Genomic DNA, 16,019 nt, shown 5'->3' on the forward strand with positions numbered 1-16,019 from the left:
GGAACATGGGAAGGTGACATAGGAGTGAACAAGGGGTGAACTAGGAGTGAACAAGGGTGACCTAGAGGTGAACATGGGTGACAGAGAGGTGAACATGGGGAGGTGACATAGGAGTGAACAGGGGTGAACTAGGGGTGAACAGGGGTGAACTAGAGGTGAACAAGGGTGACAGAGGTGTGAACATGGGGGGGTGGCATAGGAGTGAACAGGGGTGAACTGGGGATAACTAGGGGTGAAAGGGGTGACCTAGAGGTGAACATGGGTGAGAGAGAGGTGAACATGGGGAGGTGACATAGGATTTCCAGGTGACCTCCCATGGGTGAACAGGGGGTTCAGGTTCTTACCCTTGTTCACCTCTCTGTCACCTCCCCATGTTCACGTCTCTGTCACCCCTGTTCACCTCTAGGTCACCCCTGTTCACTCCTATGTCACCTCCCCATGTTCACCTCTCTTTCACCCCTGTTCACCCCTAGTTCACCCCTGTTCACTCCTATGTCACCTCCCCATGTTCACCTCTAGGTCACCCATGTTGACCCCTAGTTCACCCCTGTTCACTCCTATGTCGCCTCCCCATGTTCACCTCTCTGTCACCCATGTTCACATCTAGGTCACCCCTTTCACCCCTATTTCACCCTTGTTCACTCCTATGCCACCTCCCCATGTTCACCTCTCAATCACCCATGTTCACCTCTCAGTCACCCATGTCCACCTCTAGGTCACCTCTGTTCACCCCTCGTTCACCCCTATTCACTCGTATGTCACCTCTCCATGTTGACCTCTATGTCACCCATGTTCACCTCTAGGTCACCCCTGTTTATTCCTAGTTCACCCCTTGTTCACTCCTATCACCTCCCCATGTTCCCCTCTCTCTCACCCATGTTCACCTCTAGGTCATCCCTGTTCACCCCTAGTTCACCCCTATTCACTCCTATGTCACCTCCCCATGTTCACCTCTAGGTCACTGAAACCGGTCTCTAATCACTCAAAGGGCAGTGGAACTAAACCTTTAATCAGCACTTATTTACAGCTCACAAAGCATATATCACAACCATTAACCATTGCATGATCACCATTTGGCATTTACCCATTTGTTCACAAACAAAACCACTGAAAAAGGGATGGAGGCTAGAATGCCCCTGCTCAACAAACATAGACAAGTGCACCCGATTAGCCCCACACAGTGTGGCGTCCCTTTCGGTATTTCTTTATATTTCACAGTGAAATGATTACAATTGCATCTGGGAGACCTTTCCTACAACTGAGCACGCAGCCCCAATTCACTGAGCCTTCGCAAGGCTTCCAAGCATAGAACACCATCACATAAGTGCACTTAACCCATAGGCTCAATCCAAAGGCATTCTCTTTTTCGAGTGCAATTCCATGGCTGTCCAGATGCAATCAGACTGCACCCCAGCTGCACTCTCTTTGACTGGTTTCTAGATGGCATTCACAAAGCTTTTCAAAGCTCCAAAATAAAATCAGCAAAGTACCCAACCAAAGAATGACTCGTGTAGCACTGCCTGGGCACCTGTGAACCTAGAAAGAGGCGGCACACGAGGCCAACCAATAGCTTATGGCAAAAAGAAATTGCAGCAACAAAATCACAACTGAAAACTCGAACCAAGTCCTCAATCGCCAAGAGGACATAGTAGCCAATGTCGAATTGCATTCTCAGTCAAAGAGGAGTGCAAAGGCATGAAGAAAGAGCATTTACAAGAGCCGACCAGCAAGAATTCCACTGAAAAATGCGTTCTGTCGCGAAGAAGCGGGAGTTCTTGGGCTCAAAAGAAGCATGCTTCAGAGAGGGATGCATTGAGAAGGTTTTGGAGAAGTTTCATCGTCGGAAAGTCCTCCAAAACTGAGAAAAACCAGTCAACCAGTGTGTGGGACCACTCGAAATTCAACAGAAAGCTGTAGCTTTGCAAGAGGAGAGGTCCAGGAGGCTGTAGAAGCAAAAAGGTCAAGAAAAAGTCACTTTTGCAAATTCGACCAACAAAAGAAGTGCTCAACTCTGCCCGTTCTACCAAATGCACGGAGGGAAAAGCATATCACTGCTGTGAAGGGGAGGTAGAGGGGAAGCCATCGGGCCAAACGGAAGTCAAGGAATCCAAACGGGGGAGGAGTTATGAAGAAAAATGGAATTCAGTGAAGGAGGCTGAAAAACCAGTCCAAAATCTCAACAAAGGGAGAAGATGAGAGAGAAAACCACACATGTGAAGTTTAGAAGGCCCAGGAAGGTCCAGGAATGATAAAGGAGCATGTAGAAGGCACTAGAGCCACCTGGAACTCTAGGGGGGCCATTGAAGGTACATGGCCCTCTAGGAGGCCCATTAAAAATGCGACATCATCATTTCCCAACAACCACTCTTTTAATTCCTTGGAATGCCTTTGGGCCTAGGGATTAATGACACTTATGTGCTAGGCATCATGCCGCGTTTACTTACACATTATTAAGCCCACGCTTGGACTTTTAAAACCAAAGTTGTCACAGTCTTGTAGTACATTTAAGTACTTAGAATTTCACGCCCCCGTGACAGTCACCCCTAGTTCACCCTTGTTCACTCCTATGTCAGGTCCCCACGTTCACCTCTAGGTCACTCCTGTTCACCCCTAGTTCACCCCTAGTTCACCCCTGTTCACTCCTATGTCACCTCCCCATGTTCACCTCTCTGTCACCCATGTTCACGCATGCTGCCCATGTGGAAGGCTGAGTCATCTATTTTTGCCTCACTCCTATGTTACCTTCCCATGTTGACCTCTCTGTCACCCATGTCGACCTCTCTATCACCCATGTTCACCTCTAGGTCACACCCCTGTTCACCCCTAGTTCACCCCTGTTCACTCTTATGTCACCTCCCCATGTTCACCTCTTTGTCACCCATGTTCACCTCTAGGTCACCCCTGTTCACCCCTGGTTCACCCCTGTTCACTCACCCATGTTCACCCCTAGGTCACCCCTCTTCGCCCCTAGTTCACCCCTATTCACTCCTATGTCACCTCCCCGTGTTCGCCTCTAGGTCACCCCTGTTCACCCCTAGTTCACCCCTATTCACTCCTATGTCACCTCCCCATTCCACTGCGTGGAAAGCTGAGCAGGACGAGTTTCAGCAGTGTCTTGGAGCGAAGGAGGCAGAGTGGACAGCCAGCAAGAAAGTTTTGGAGGACAGTCATTCAGCCCAACAGGCTGAAATGCAGAGGGAGCTTGCAGCCCTACAGGATAGATACACCTCACTGACAGAGGATAAGCATACTGTGGATCAACAGGTGGAGGTGGTGCAGAGTCAGATGAAGCAGATTCTCGAGGAGAAGGACCGTCTCCAGGTTTCACATTCCAAGTTGCAAGACGAGCTCCATGGGCTGCGAAGTGAAAATTCTGCACTCAAATCTAGATGTGATCATTACAGGTCTGGCCGCCACAGATATAAATCCAAATGCGAGGACATCCGCAACCTCATGGACACAGTTGAGGAGGAGGCAAAGACCACCCCCGGAACATCAACACACCCACCACACCCTACCACACCCAACACACCCACCACACCCTACCCCTACCCCTCCCTGACCTTCATCCAGCAAGTAGTAGCTCCTGGATCTTTCATTTCGGCATTTCTTTTTCGGAACTCTGTGCATTTGGATTCTGCAGTTCTCATATAAATAAAGGAATTTTGGAGTTGTATGGCCATGAGCTAGTTTTATTTCAGTTTTGGAGTTGTATGGCCATGAGCCAGTTTTATTTCAGTTTTACAGTTGTAAGGCCATGAGCCAGTTGTATTCTAGTTTTAGAGTTGTAAGGCCATGAGCCCTTTCTTTTTCAGTTTTGGGGAATCCGACTCAAGGTCACTTTCTTATTTGCAATTTATACTTATAATTCTCTCACCTAGAACTGCAAGGAGCTTGGAGAAAGTAGTATGATGGAGATGGTCAGAAGGCCTTCCTTGCCAAGGGGAAAGACAAGGGCACGACCAAGGGTAACATGGACTCAAAGGGCGAGAAGCCAGGCAATAGTATGGATAAGAAGAACTGATGTGTTTCTACTATGACAAGCCTAGTCACAAATCAAAAGATTGCAAGAAGAGCGAGCACGAGAAGAGTCAAAGTTAGGTATAGCCAATCTGACAATGGAGGAGCCCCTTTTGGTCACTGGGCATTGTTCCACACAATCAATGGCTGAACATACGGATAATTTTTATGTTGATAATGGTGGTTCTGAGCACGTTTCAAACGTTCAAGGTTGTGAGGTACATGCTTCAAAATTCATCAATGGTTGATAGCTGTAGGAGATATCATAAAGTGTGTAGTCAAGGTGATTGGGAGCATTCTATATGGGGTTTAAGTCCACATGGAGGAGTTATGATAGAGTCAGTGCAAAAACTAGGTGCAGAAACTAAAGCATCACCTAAAGATGCTGAAATCCCCTGGCACAACAGGGGAGTCGGGAGGCCATCAAAGACAGCTCAAAGAAGAAGATTGGGCTTTAAGGTTAGGGACATGATACATCTACTAGTGGAGGGATAGGAGAATCATGGCTTCCTATTGAAAGATGCTAGTTGATTTGGAGAAGGTAATGAGAGTAGGTGAGAAGAAGAGATAAACAAGAGGATCATTTGTATGGAGAGGGAGAGGAGAGCGTGAAAAGAGTGAGGCTTGAGCTACGAGCCCGCCAATTGTTTTGGGTATTCTTAGTGAGTAATCTTTGTACCATCTAAGAGGTGGTCCGGTATTGCGGTTGGCTTGGTAACATTGTGGCTCAACTCTTGTTTTGCCTCACTTTCACATTGCGCCAAGTTAGTGTATCATTGTTCTGGCTCTCTAGCATTCACATAGAATCTTCTTTTTCCATCCATCTCTTCATTCTATTGGGTTCTACCAGTTGCACCATGACCTGCACAATAGTATGTTCCGTTCAACCGATTGCACTGTAATTATACTAAGCCACAAGTAGTGTCACATCAACACCCACAAAAGAGATACTTCCAGACTTTTAAGAAATTATAGGAATGGAAGGTCATGGTTGAAAAGGGATCGGGAAAGAAGTCAAAGACAATTCATACTGACAAGGGGGAGGATTCACTTTAAAGGCTTTTGATGCCTACTGTACGATGGTAAGAATGACAACCACTTGGGACGATGATAGCTTTGGGTCCCCATCATCATTGGGCCATTTTTTAGAGGGATGTGAAGTTTGCTTAAGAAATAAATCGAGAGAAGGAAAAAAGTGAAAAATATAATAATTATTAAATTAAGAGAATTAGAAAGAGATAAGAAAAAAGAGAGATAAGGAGTAATAAATTACAAAAATAAAGGCTAAAATAAGGGAAAGATTAAAATAAATGAAGGTGGTGCTTGAGGAAACAGAGAAAGATAAATTAAAGAAGGGCTTGAAAGGAGAACAAGTGGAGCACCCATAGGGCTTTTATTTTTTAGGATCAAATGCAGACTTAGTTTACTAGTTACCCTTCAGGTAATTTTGAGTTAGGATTAATAAAAGGTCAAAAACAGTGGTAGGTAGACCTTAGGTCCTAGGGTAGGACATCCATAACATTATGACATGGACAGGGATTAGAGATTTGTAAGGGGCCACATGATGTGGCAAGCCTCTACATACATCCATCATGGATGAAGGGGATGGTTGCTGGTCTATCTTGTGGCCTTGCCCTGTGTCATACATACATTCACTCGCCATCTCACTCACTCCAGAGCAGTCAATCAGATGCAAGTATTGCATCTAGTGCATGTGTTTGGTGCATTCTGATTGGGTACAAACTATGTCAGTGTGCCACATAGGATGGGGCTGAAGCTCTGGCTTCAGTGAGAAGCCGTTGGGAATATTATCAGGAAGCTTTACCTTCCCCACCTCCTCACCTCCACAGCTCCCTGGTGTGCTTTATTTGGGGCTCATTGTGCATTTGCATTTGGTGGGGGTTCATTGTGCATTTGCAGTCTTGCAGGCCTCTTGTTCTTGTTTTCTTTCAATACCATAGATATACAACATCACATGCAGAGCTTGAGGTACACATCACTGTTTTTGTTTTTAATTCCTCTCTAATGTTGATCCCTACAGGTTTCTCTTGATGGTCATCTGTTTGATCAATTTTTAATTAACGAAGCATTAGATGTGATTGAAAAAGCTGGTGGCCAGTTTCAGCTGGCAACCTGTAATCTCGGTCAAACTGTAGATGCAACATCACATGCAGAGCTTGAGGTAGTACATTTCAAATTTGTCAGGTTTTTTGCTTTCAAGTTTGATGAATATTACATTGAGATGTGGTTCTGGACAGGTTATGGCTGATTCTCAGGAAACCCTTTCACATATTGTGGATCTGTTGACATCTATTGCTCATCAGTCGCCACCAGCAAATACAGCCCTCAGTAGAAGGAAAAGCATCTTGAGAAATTTGACTCCTCAAATTACCTTACCAACAGAGTACGTGTCCCTTCAGAAGGGGTCCTTTAGTAATCATAATATAGCCACAGTTCTTATAATTGGAGCAGGTAGAATGTGTGAACCTGCTGTACAATATTTAGCTTACCAAGGCCTTGGCCAAGGCCTTGATCAAACTTTTCTTGGGAAATGGTCTGTTCCTGGCGGTCACAGTGGTTTACACATCTGTGTGACAGTTGCTTCTTTATTTCTGGAGGATGCAGTAAAGGTATCTTCCAGATATTTAACTTCTAGAGTCAATTGTTAGCTAGCTTTAATTTCTTTTCAAAGTTGTGTTGTCCTCTTCATTCTGGTTCCTACATCCAATCATCTGTTTGGAATAGATTCAGCTTGACTTCACATTGGTGGCCTTGATTTATGACTCTTGAACATACTACAGGCATATTAATACTGAATTTGCAACCACCTAAATGCTCCACTTCTGTTAACAACAAGGGCAAGGTGTGAGAAGCGGTAGAGTCTTTGAATTTTACAAAAGCAGTCCAAGTGGAATAGTAATTACCCCAACCTTAAGAATATTTATCAGGTGGTAGACAGAGAAAACTCTGATCACAATCATCAGCTAGATCAGGGAGGTGGCATGTAGTGCAGCTGTATACCTCAATGAATTTTTAAGAATTTGCATCATCCTACACCGTGAAGGAATTCACCGCTGAATCTCACAATCTGTAACCACATTTGTGAGAAAATATCTCTATCCTTGCTTTGATAGCCTCTAAATAGCAGGAATGATCTCTCAATGGCTCTTGTAGAGTTAGAATTGGTGACCCACCTGATCGGTGTATAGAGGACGTCACTGAATCTCTTAAACAAATCTGTTTTGGCCGCTCCATGTGCAATAAAGTCTATTTCGATTCCTTTGGAGCAAACTGCTGAAATTAAATGTAACAGATGATTGTATATGAGGGATGCAGTTTTCTCTTCTGGGAGGGGGGAGCAAGTTGAAGATGCATTGATATACACAAGCTCTTTTTAATGTTAGCATTTAGCCTTGCTGATATCACGAATTTTGCAGTGTGCTGATGTGGCAGGCTTGCCATGCATTTGACCTATCAAAAGAGGGCATGCAGTATTGGCATGTTCTGTATCATTTTGAAGCTCTCCAGGGGAAATATTCAATGGACACAATGTTATGATTTGAAAAACGTTTAATAGAAGCATTAATAGGGACATAATTTTGCATTGTAAGAAAACCTTTGATATAACCTTCATAGACACACGTAGCCAACACCTATACCATATTTTTGGCATCTATGGAGGTAGAATCTAGTGTGTCTTTGGAACAGAACGTTATTTGTCCAGTCGTTGTGAGGTTGATTTTATGACGTTTCTTAAGCTAATTGGCATCATGAAATGCCTTCTTTCACCACTTACCAATAGGATGTTCATTCTTCACAATGGATGCATCTTCCTTTGCTTTTTTGTTGAGTCGATTTGATCGCTTGAGGACGACTTATGATTTTTCTCCATGATTGTCCATCATGATTTTGTGTAGTGTCATCCCCGCCCCCCTCTCCCCCCGCCCCCCCAATGAAATAGACTTCTATTAAGTATGAAAGAAACATCCAAGTGCAAAATACTTGAGGCATGAATATATTATGCAGAGCTTGAAAAAAGTGGTCAATATCTAAGCATATTCTGCCCAAAAGTCCTGCAATCCCAGCTCAAATAACCCTAGCTTGATAACCCTAGCTTGTCTAGATTCCTAGAGGCAATGCTGAATAGACTCAAGCGTTGAGGGCAAGAGGGGTCAGCTCCAGAAGTGTTACTCCATCAATCACTTCAATCCCTCCACGAATGAAAAACCAAAAGAAAAGATGACCTTCCTATTCTCGAGGGATTTCCAAAGCCTTCTTCAAATCTCTCTGTAAGTTTGGAGTGATCTAGAAGCTCTCCGAGTGATGAGCTCTAGATGATCCCCATCTTTGTCTGTAATTGGAAGTTCCCTGGCAGAATTGGCCTGCAATTAGAATAAGGAAGCTCTTGGATGATTAATTGCATCAATCCAATCCCATTTATCTGGGTTCCACTGCAGTTTTTTTTTAAAACCCCCAAAAAATGACTTTCATAAAGTATGAACAAAATCTGCAAGAGCAAGCTCAAAGCGGAAATACATCATGCATTGCATGAGAAAAAACACTCCTCCGAAAGAGGTGGAAAACAACCAAGGTTGAGCCCTCCAATTAACCATACTCAAATGCCCAAATGAGGGGTGAAGGCCACCACCTCCAACACCCCCCCATGGACAAAAACATCGAGGCCAACACGTGGAGCTTGACCAAACCTGGTCATGGCCAAAGACAAGACCACAGACCAATCAACAACAAAGGCCAGCCGCCACCAAACCACCATCGAGTAGCAGCCGCCAAAGCCCACGGGAGGAAACAACATACGTGGAGCAGTCCGGAAGAGCTGCCTCAGCATATGAGAATCATATACAAAGAACATCGAGGGTGAAAGAATTTGACTTGGAAGAGTTCAACTTGGGAATAGAGGTAGAACCGAAATCCGCTTGAAGTTCTTCATCTTCCACCGCAGTAAATGTCACACTTTGTTTTAAAACAGATCGCGACAATCCGTGCCACACAGTCCATGGGATTCGAACCGCCACCATGTATCACGCACACGCCCACCGCGACGCGCAATCCTGCTATGATACCACTGTTGCACCACACAGCCATGCCACGTGGCACCAGGAGAGGACCGGGTATGGGGGGTCCCAAGCCTCACCTCCTAGCCATGCAAAGCTCTCTCTCTTCACTAAAAAAGTCCGGGGAGGGTTGAGAGAGAGAGAGGAGGAAATGAGGCCTTTTTTTTTTTTTTGCGCAAAAAGTAGTGCTAGTTATATTACTTGAAAGCAAGAGTACAAGAGGGCCAAAGGGCCAGCGGGCTGCAATCACAAAATGGATACAGCCCGAGGAGCCAAAATGCTAATTACAAGCCTCTCAGGGCACAGTCATCGGAGAGTGGACAAACAGCCATGGTGGGGGGGCGTAATGCCATTGAAGACTCTGAGCAGAGTGCTGGAAGAACAACTCCCGGTGGTCCCAGTCGCGAAGGAAGTGCCGTCTCTTTTCCTTCCCTGCCTGGGACTCCCCCTGAATCTGATCCCACTGACCCTTGAGCGTGTGAATGATCGTGCTCCAGATGTCTGCTAGGGTCTGGGTAGTAGAAGAAGCCTGATCTCCTACGGTCTGCGCGCATCTGGAAGTCCAGATATGCCAGCCTGTAATGCTCCCTATGATCTCCCAAACTGGGTACCGAGTCATCGCTCCTGCATCTGTCTCTGTCAGATGCCAAGGGAAGCTGTCCATATATGCCCAGGTGGCCTGTGTGATGAAGAAGACGGGATCCTGCCTAGAGAACTCATAAGCCAAGTGATGTCCCATCTCAGTGCTGCACCAGCAAACGGCTCCCCAAGTGATCGGTCCTGGCTCGGGTGCAGCCCTCGCTAAGATCCCCATGACTCCCTTCCCCAAAGGCAGTGCTTCAGGGACGACTCCTCCTAAAAACACATCTGGCGGTGCCCCTCCTGCCCCATCTGCCTCAGCCAGCTGCCAACTGGTAGCCCCTTGTGTGCCACCATCCAAAGAAAGTAAGAGATCTTCCTCGGCCGCCAGCTAGCCCAAAGAGTCTTCCAGAAAGTGCGAAGAAAGACCAAAGATATCCCCTGGGCATACCAACTATGTGCCTGTGTGGGTAGCCCGCGTTGGAGAGCCCCAAGAGCATGCCTACCAGTACGCGCACTGTAAGAGAAGAACGGGGTAGGGTTCTCTGAGGTCTCCAATGGTGGCCAGCGCCACTCCCCTGGGTCCCACTCCACCTCTGTCAAGGAACAGCCCTCCCATATCCAGAGTCTCCAGTCCTGGTCCTGCATAATCAGGGGGTCTATATGCCACGTTTTCCCTTGCAGCCCTACGATGCGAAGGCGCTGCCAGGGAAGCTGGGGGTCGATCACGGCCTCTCTGCTCTGTGGGCGGCTATCATCGGCGACGGAGAAGAAGTGGATCGAGGAGTCCGAGAAAAGGCGTGCAACCACCAAAGGAATGCCCCGTGGAGTGAACTGTCCTAGCCACCTCTCATCTCCCGGAAAGAGCTGTCCAGTGACCATGGGAATCCTCCAACCTGCAGGAATGGCAGCATCGATCTCCGCTCGTCGAGCCTGGATCCCACGTGCCGTACCTATTGCTGCTACTAGCTCGCCTGGGCTCAGTTGGCTGTAGACGTCCCTCCAAACCTGGAGCGAGTGCGCGGGCCCACGCGCCCAGAGCGCCCAAGGGATATGGGATCTCTCTCCAAGCTGGCGACCTGTATCATATGTCACCTGGCTGCTCCAGATCAAGGGCTGTCTGTCTATCTCTTCTCGGCAGCTAGGGGGAACCTGGGAGAGGCTGTGTCGCAACTTCCTCCAGACCGAGACGAGGCTACGGAGGAAGGGGAAACGGGGCTGAGTCAATGGGGCAGAAGTGAAGATCCACCGGATAGATGGCTTCCAATCACCCCCTCTCTTGGGGGTACACGCGCTGAGACCATGCTGAAGCAAGAGCTTCCACGTCTGCCCTCCTGGGGTCAGACCGCGGATGACTAACTTGCCAAGTAGTGCCTGACTCTGCAGTTTTGGATCTATGATGCCAAGGCCGCCCTCTGTCTGGGGGAGAATGATCGTCTGCCAGGCGACCCGGGCTCTGGTGGTGCCGGAACCATCTGAACCAGACGAGAGGAAGTTCTGCACCAGTCTCCTCAACTAGGCTACACATGATCTCGAGAAACACCAGCAAGAGGCCACATATCAAGCAGTGGTAAGAAGGACCTGGTTGACCACAAGGGCCCTGCCTGCCAAGGATAGCCGAGCCGTGCTCCAGAAAGCTAGCTTCCGTCGTATGGAGGCTAGGACTGGCAAGAACTGTTGAGCCGGCGTGATGTCCAGGCCTACTTGGAATCCCAGGTAACGTGTCGTCTGTCCTCTAGGGATCCAGTGAAACCCCAGGAAAATACCCCACTATGAGCTGGCTTCCGGATCCGTAAGAAAACCAACTGACTTATGCCAGTTGATTTTCGCCCCAGCCTCTAGGCAAAAAACCTCTAGGCTTGGCTTGGGTTTTTACAGATGGTAGGCCTCACCATTGCTCTACGTGGCTTGGGACTTTTACAAGGTCAGGTATCCCACTTTAGGTCATAGGACTTTGAGAAGGTTCAGATGTGGGTTTCCTTGGTAGCTGCTGCTCCTCCCCGTTCCCCTGCTGCTCCCCCTCCCTCAGCCCGTCTCTCTCTCCCCTCAGCCTGTCCCTAGCCCCTCCCTGTTGCTTCCCCCCCTCCCCCCCTGCTGCTCCGCCCCCTCCCCCTGCCTGTCCCTCGCTCCCTCTGTCCCGCCCCCTCTCCCTGCCTCCGTCCCCTCCCCCCTGCTGCTCCGCCCCCTCTCCCTGCCTCCGCCCCTCCCCCCTGCTGCTCCCCCCTGCCCCCTGCTGTCCCGCCCCCTCTCCCTGCCTCCGTCCCCTCCCCCCTGCTGCTCCGCCCCCCCTCCCTGCCTCCGCCCCCTCCCCCCTGCTGCTCCCCCTCTCCCCCTGCCTCCGCCCCTTCCCCCCTGCTGCTCCGCTCCCTCTCCCTGCCTCCGCCCCCTCCCCCTTGCTGTCCCGCCCCCTCCCCTGCTGTCCCGCCCCCTCCCTGCTTGCTCTCCCGCCCCCTCTCTTGCTTGCTCTCCCGCCCCCTCTCTTCCTCTCACTCCTCCCTTTCTTCTCCTCTCCCTTCCCCTCCCTCCTTGCCCCTCTCCCCTCTCAGCCTTAGCCCCTCTCCTCCTTCCCTCCCCTTCCCCCCTGCTTCCTCCTAGCCTCCTTTCCCCTCCCTTGCCCCCCGCAGTTTTTTTGGAACGGAAGGAGCCTTTTTTTCTGTTCGAGTCGGCCTCCTCACCTTGATTGGCGATGGATTCCCCGTCAGCCAATCCTACTCCATCTCCACCGGCCGCGAAAACTATCACTTTCTCTAAAGACGAGTTGCAGCAGCTCAGGAAGGATGTAGAGATTGAGTGCTCTACCACTTTGTTAGCACGCATCTTCGGGTCTCACCCTTCCAGATCCCAAGCCAGAGACTGGATGCTTGCGGCTCTCCCCCCAGACCTCGCTCCTCGATTGGTAGATGTTCGCCTTCTGGGACGAGGTTTCTTCCAGGTTGTTTTTGACACTCCAGAGGCTGCGAGCACTGTGCTCAAGGCCGAGCTTTTACACCTGGGACACAGGAAGATCTTCTTTGAAGCCTTTCACCTTGGTTTCGACCCAGTTGAGGCAGATAAGAAATTCTTCTCGCTCTTCATCAGGTTCCCCGGGCTTCCCCAGGTTTACCATCGACTTCTTTCTGTTATTGGGGAGCATTTTGGCGTAGTTGCTGAGATCCCACCCCTCCCTGGGTTGCCATTGACTGCAGCAGAGGCAACCAAGGCTGATGGGGTTCCTAGAGTTAGGGTCCTTTGCAAGGATCCTAACCTCGAGATGGACCACGTTATGATACAGCGCCCGGATGGTTCCTTTTTTCGCCAGAGAGTGGAGATTTCAGGCAGGCAGGACCAGTGCAGGATTTGCAGGACCTCGGGACACTTTGCCAGGGATTGTCCCAGGAAGAAGAAAAGGCCTAAGAAGACCTCTGGTACAGCTACTGCCTCAGGGCATCGACAGGGGGGACAGGGGGGGAGATTAGACCCAGCACTTGCCCCTCGACCTCGACAGAGGGGTGGTACAGGTCCAGCTCCTGCTCCTCATTCTTCACGTGGCGGTCCTGCTCAGTCAGGTGGTGGTACAGGTCCAGTACCTATTCCTCGGCCTCATCAGGGGGGTGGTACAGGTCCTGCTCCTCGACCCCCACCTCCCTCAGGCACACGCGACGCTTTACAGTGGGTTCCAGTACGTGTGCAGGTCCCTCCTTCAGTTCACGAGGGTACCTTAGTAGACTCTGCTTCACCTCGAGCTGTCCTTCCTGTCTCACCTTGCACAGTCCGAGACGCTGAAGCTTCGACCTCCTCCCCAGTTGCAGCTTCTTCCTTAGATCCAGCACTGCCAGATGTTCCTCTTGAGGACGGAGAGATTTCCGCGGCTGGGCAGACACCGGGTAGAGAGCCTTCCTCACTCCCTCCCTTGGACAGGGGGAAGGGGATAGCTTACACTGTTGATCCTCTTCCCTCACAAGGGATCCTTCGTACTCCGGTGTCTGGATTGCTCCACAGGAACTCGTTTTCAGCCTTGGCAGAGAGTTCAGATTTCCCAGAGGAGGAGTTTGTGCCCGCTACTTTTGGGGAGCCAGTGGTTGGATTTCCTATTGACAGGGCTTCTTCTTCAGGTGCCAGGATTCTTTCCCCTATTGACTTTCCTCCACTGGGTTCCTTCCCTCCATCCAGGAGGTCTTCCCCTGTTGAGGGGTTTGTTTCCGCCACTAGGTCGGGTAAGGTGTTCCACTCTACATCCTCCCGTCGATGAGGATTATCAGTTGGAACATACAGGGCCTAGGTGGCGTCCCACATCGCCGCCGCAGACAGCTGATCCGGGATCAGCTTCATCCAGGTGTTACTGGGGGTCCCATTGATATATTATTTATTCAAGAGCACAAGCTGGATTATAGAGATTGTGCCAAGTCAGGCAAGTTGCTTTCAGGACATACTTTTTGGTCGCCTGCATTGGGCACTAGGGGAGGCACTTCTATTTCAGTTTCGCAGTCGGTTCTCCCCTTAGTTGTTGGGCACGGAGTCATTATCCCCTCTAGAGCTCAGTGGATTATTCTCTTGATTGGAGGGCGTAAGGTTGGCTTCCTCAACCTATATGCCTCCAACATTAGAGGGGAACGTGTCCTTATGTGGAAGACTTTGCTCTCCTGGGCCCCCATTGTGGATTCTTGGGTGATTGGAGGTGACTTTAACATGGTCGAGTTACCTTCAGACAAAAAAGGGGGTAGAGAAGGCGGACTTCACTCTTTGGAGAGAGCAGCTTGGGATGCCTTCCTTTTCCATTTCTGTGGCAGAGATACTTGGTGTGATGATGCCTTTCTTATTCAGCCACAGTCCCTCCTGTTCTCTTGGTCGAACAGGAGGCAACAGATGCCTATTCATGCACGCATTGACAGATTTTATGTAGATGACTGGGCACTAGACAGAGGGGGATCGGTATGCATTGCTGCGGGGGTTTCCACCTCAGACCATTTCCCTGTTGTTCTGGCTATCTCAGAGCCTCACTTGAGAGGCCGATCTGCCAGCATCAGGATCCCAGATGCCTTTTACACAGAGGAGGACCTTACAGAGGCAGCCCTACGGGTATGGTTTGCTCATGTCCAGGGAGGGCAGCCACATCCTTCACATTTAGCCGCTGCCCTCTCTGGTATTAGCGACTTTTACTGCTCAGTTGCTTCTACCAGGAGACGAGATATTCTCAGACGTGAGATTGGTGTTCGCCAGCAGTTAGCAGCTTTGCAGAGGGAAGAGCAGAAACGGCCTTCAGATGCTTGGATTCAAGAGCGCCTTGCTGCAGCGAGGGCTCACTTGCAGTTATTGCTTGATCAGAGAGCAGAGTATGCCTTTCATCATGCACGGGAGTCCTTCTGGATTCAGATGGGCGGTAGAGTCAATAAACACTTCTTCTCTACTCTTGGCCCTAGACATAGTAGAGAGAGTGTATCTCAGCTTATTGACTCACATGGGGTTTTACAGACAGAGCCAGATGACGTCTTACGCATAGTTTCAGATTTCTATGCCACCCTCCTTACTGTATGAGCTTCTGGAGACAATACGGAGGATTGACCCAAAACCACAAGGAACCCCCGACCCAGCAAATCTAGATCCTGAGACACACGATATAGAGGATGCTAGACAGGCTATTTGGCAGAGTATTCCAGTGTTGGTGAATCCGGATATGCATGTTCTACTTGACGCACCTTTCACCAACACAGAGTTCAGGACTGCACTTTCAGCCCTTCACAAGGGCAAGTGCCCAGGTTTAGATGGCTTCACTCCGTCTTTTTTCATTGCATTTTGGGATATGATTGGAGACTATATTACTTCAGCCATGCAGGCCATTTGGGACTTTGGCGAGATGCCTGAATCGCTTACAGAGGGCCTCATCCACCTTATCCCAAAAGGAGGTAGCAGAAATTTATTGTCCCAGTGGAGGCCTATCACACTTCTGGGGACTTGTTACAAGATTCTGGCCAAGGCTATCAGCCTCCGATTGCAGCCACTTCTCCCTGATCTTATCCACGACACTCAGACGGGATTTGTGCATGGCAGAAGTATTTTTGATAACATTTTTTCTTTCTGGGAAGCTTCAGAGTGGGCCGTGCAGAGTGGCCAGAATCTTGCCATTCTACTGTTGGATTTTGAAAAAGCTTATGACAGAGTAGATTGGAGTTTTTTGGAGGGCACCCTACTACGCTTTGGATTCACTGATGTTTGGATCAGAGGTGTTTCCTCTTTGTACAGATCAGCCCATAGCCAGGTACTTATTGGTGGGGTAAGGGGTGAGAGATTTCAGATTTCGAGATCAGTCCGTCAGGGATGCCCCCTTGCTCCTTTCCTTTTTTTATTTGTGGCCGAAGCTATGAGCATCTATGT

General features: G+C 49.2%; 1 protein-coding gene across 2 annotated transcripts in view; it reads left to right on the forward strand.

Annotated features, from left to right (window-relative positions):
• Positions 1-16,019, forward strand: part of LOC147882224 (lysine-ketoglutarate reductase/saccharopine dehydrogenase bifunctional enzyme) — a 257,686-nt gene that overhangs the window by 90,616 nt on the left and 151,051 nt on the right. For both annotated transcript variants that reach the window (XM_087401328.1, XM_087401327.1), the window contains 2 exons: positions 6,062-6,202; positions 6,279-6,650. In XM_087401328.1, coding sequence (XP_087257454.1) covers positions 6,062-6,202; positions 6,279-6,650 — 513 coding nt within the window. The remainder of the gene's footprint in view (positions 1-6,061; positions 6,203-6,278; positions 6,651-16,019) is intronic.

The sequence above is a fragment of the Dipteris shenzhenensis genome, chromosome 30 (genome assembly GCF_047967505.1).
Source record: "Dipteris shenzhenensis isolate YYH24624 ecotype China chromosome 30, Dip_SZ_1.0, whole genome shotgun sequence".
NCBI lineage: Eukaryota > Viridiplantae > Streptophyta > Polypodiopsida > Gleicheniales > Dipteridaceae > Dipteris > Dipteris shenzhenensis.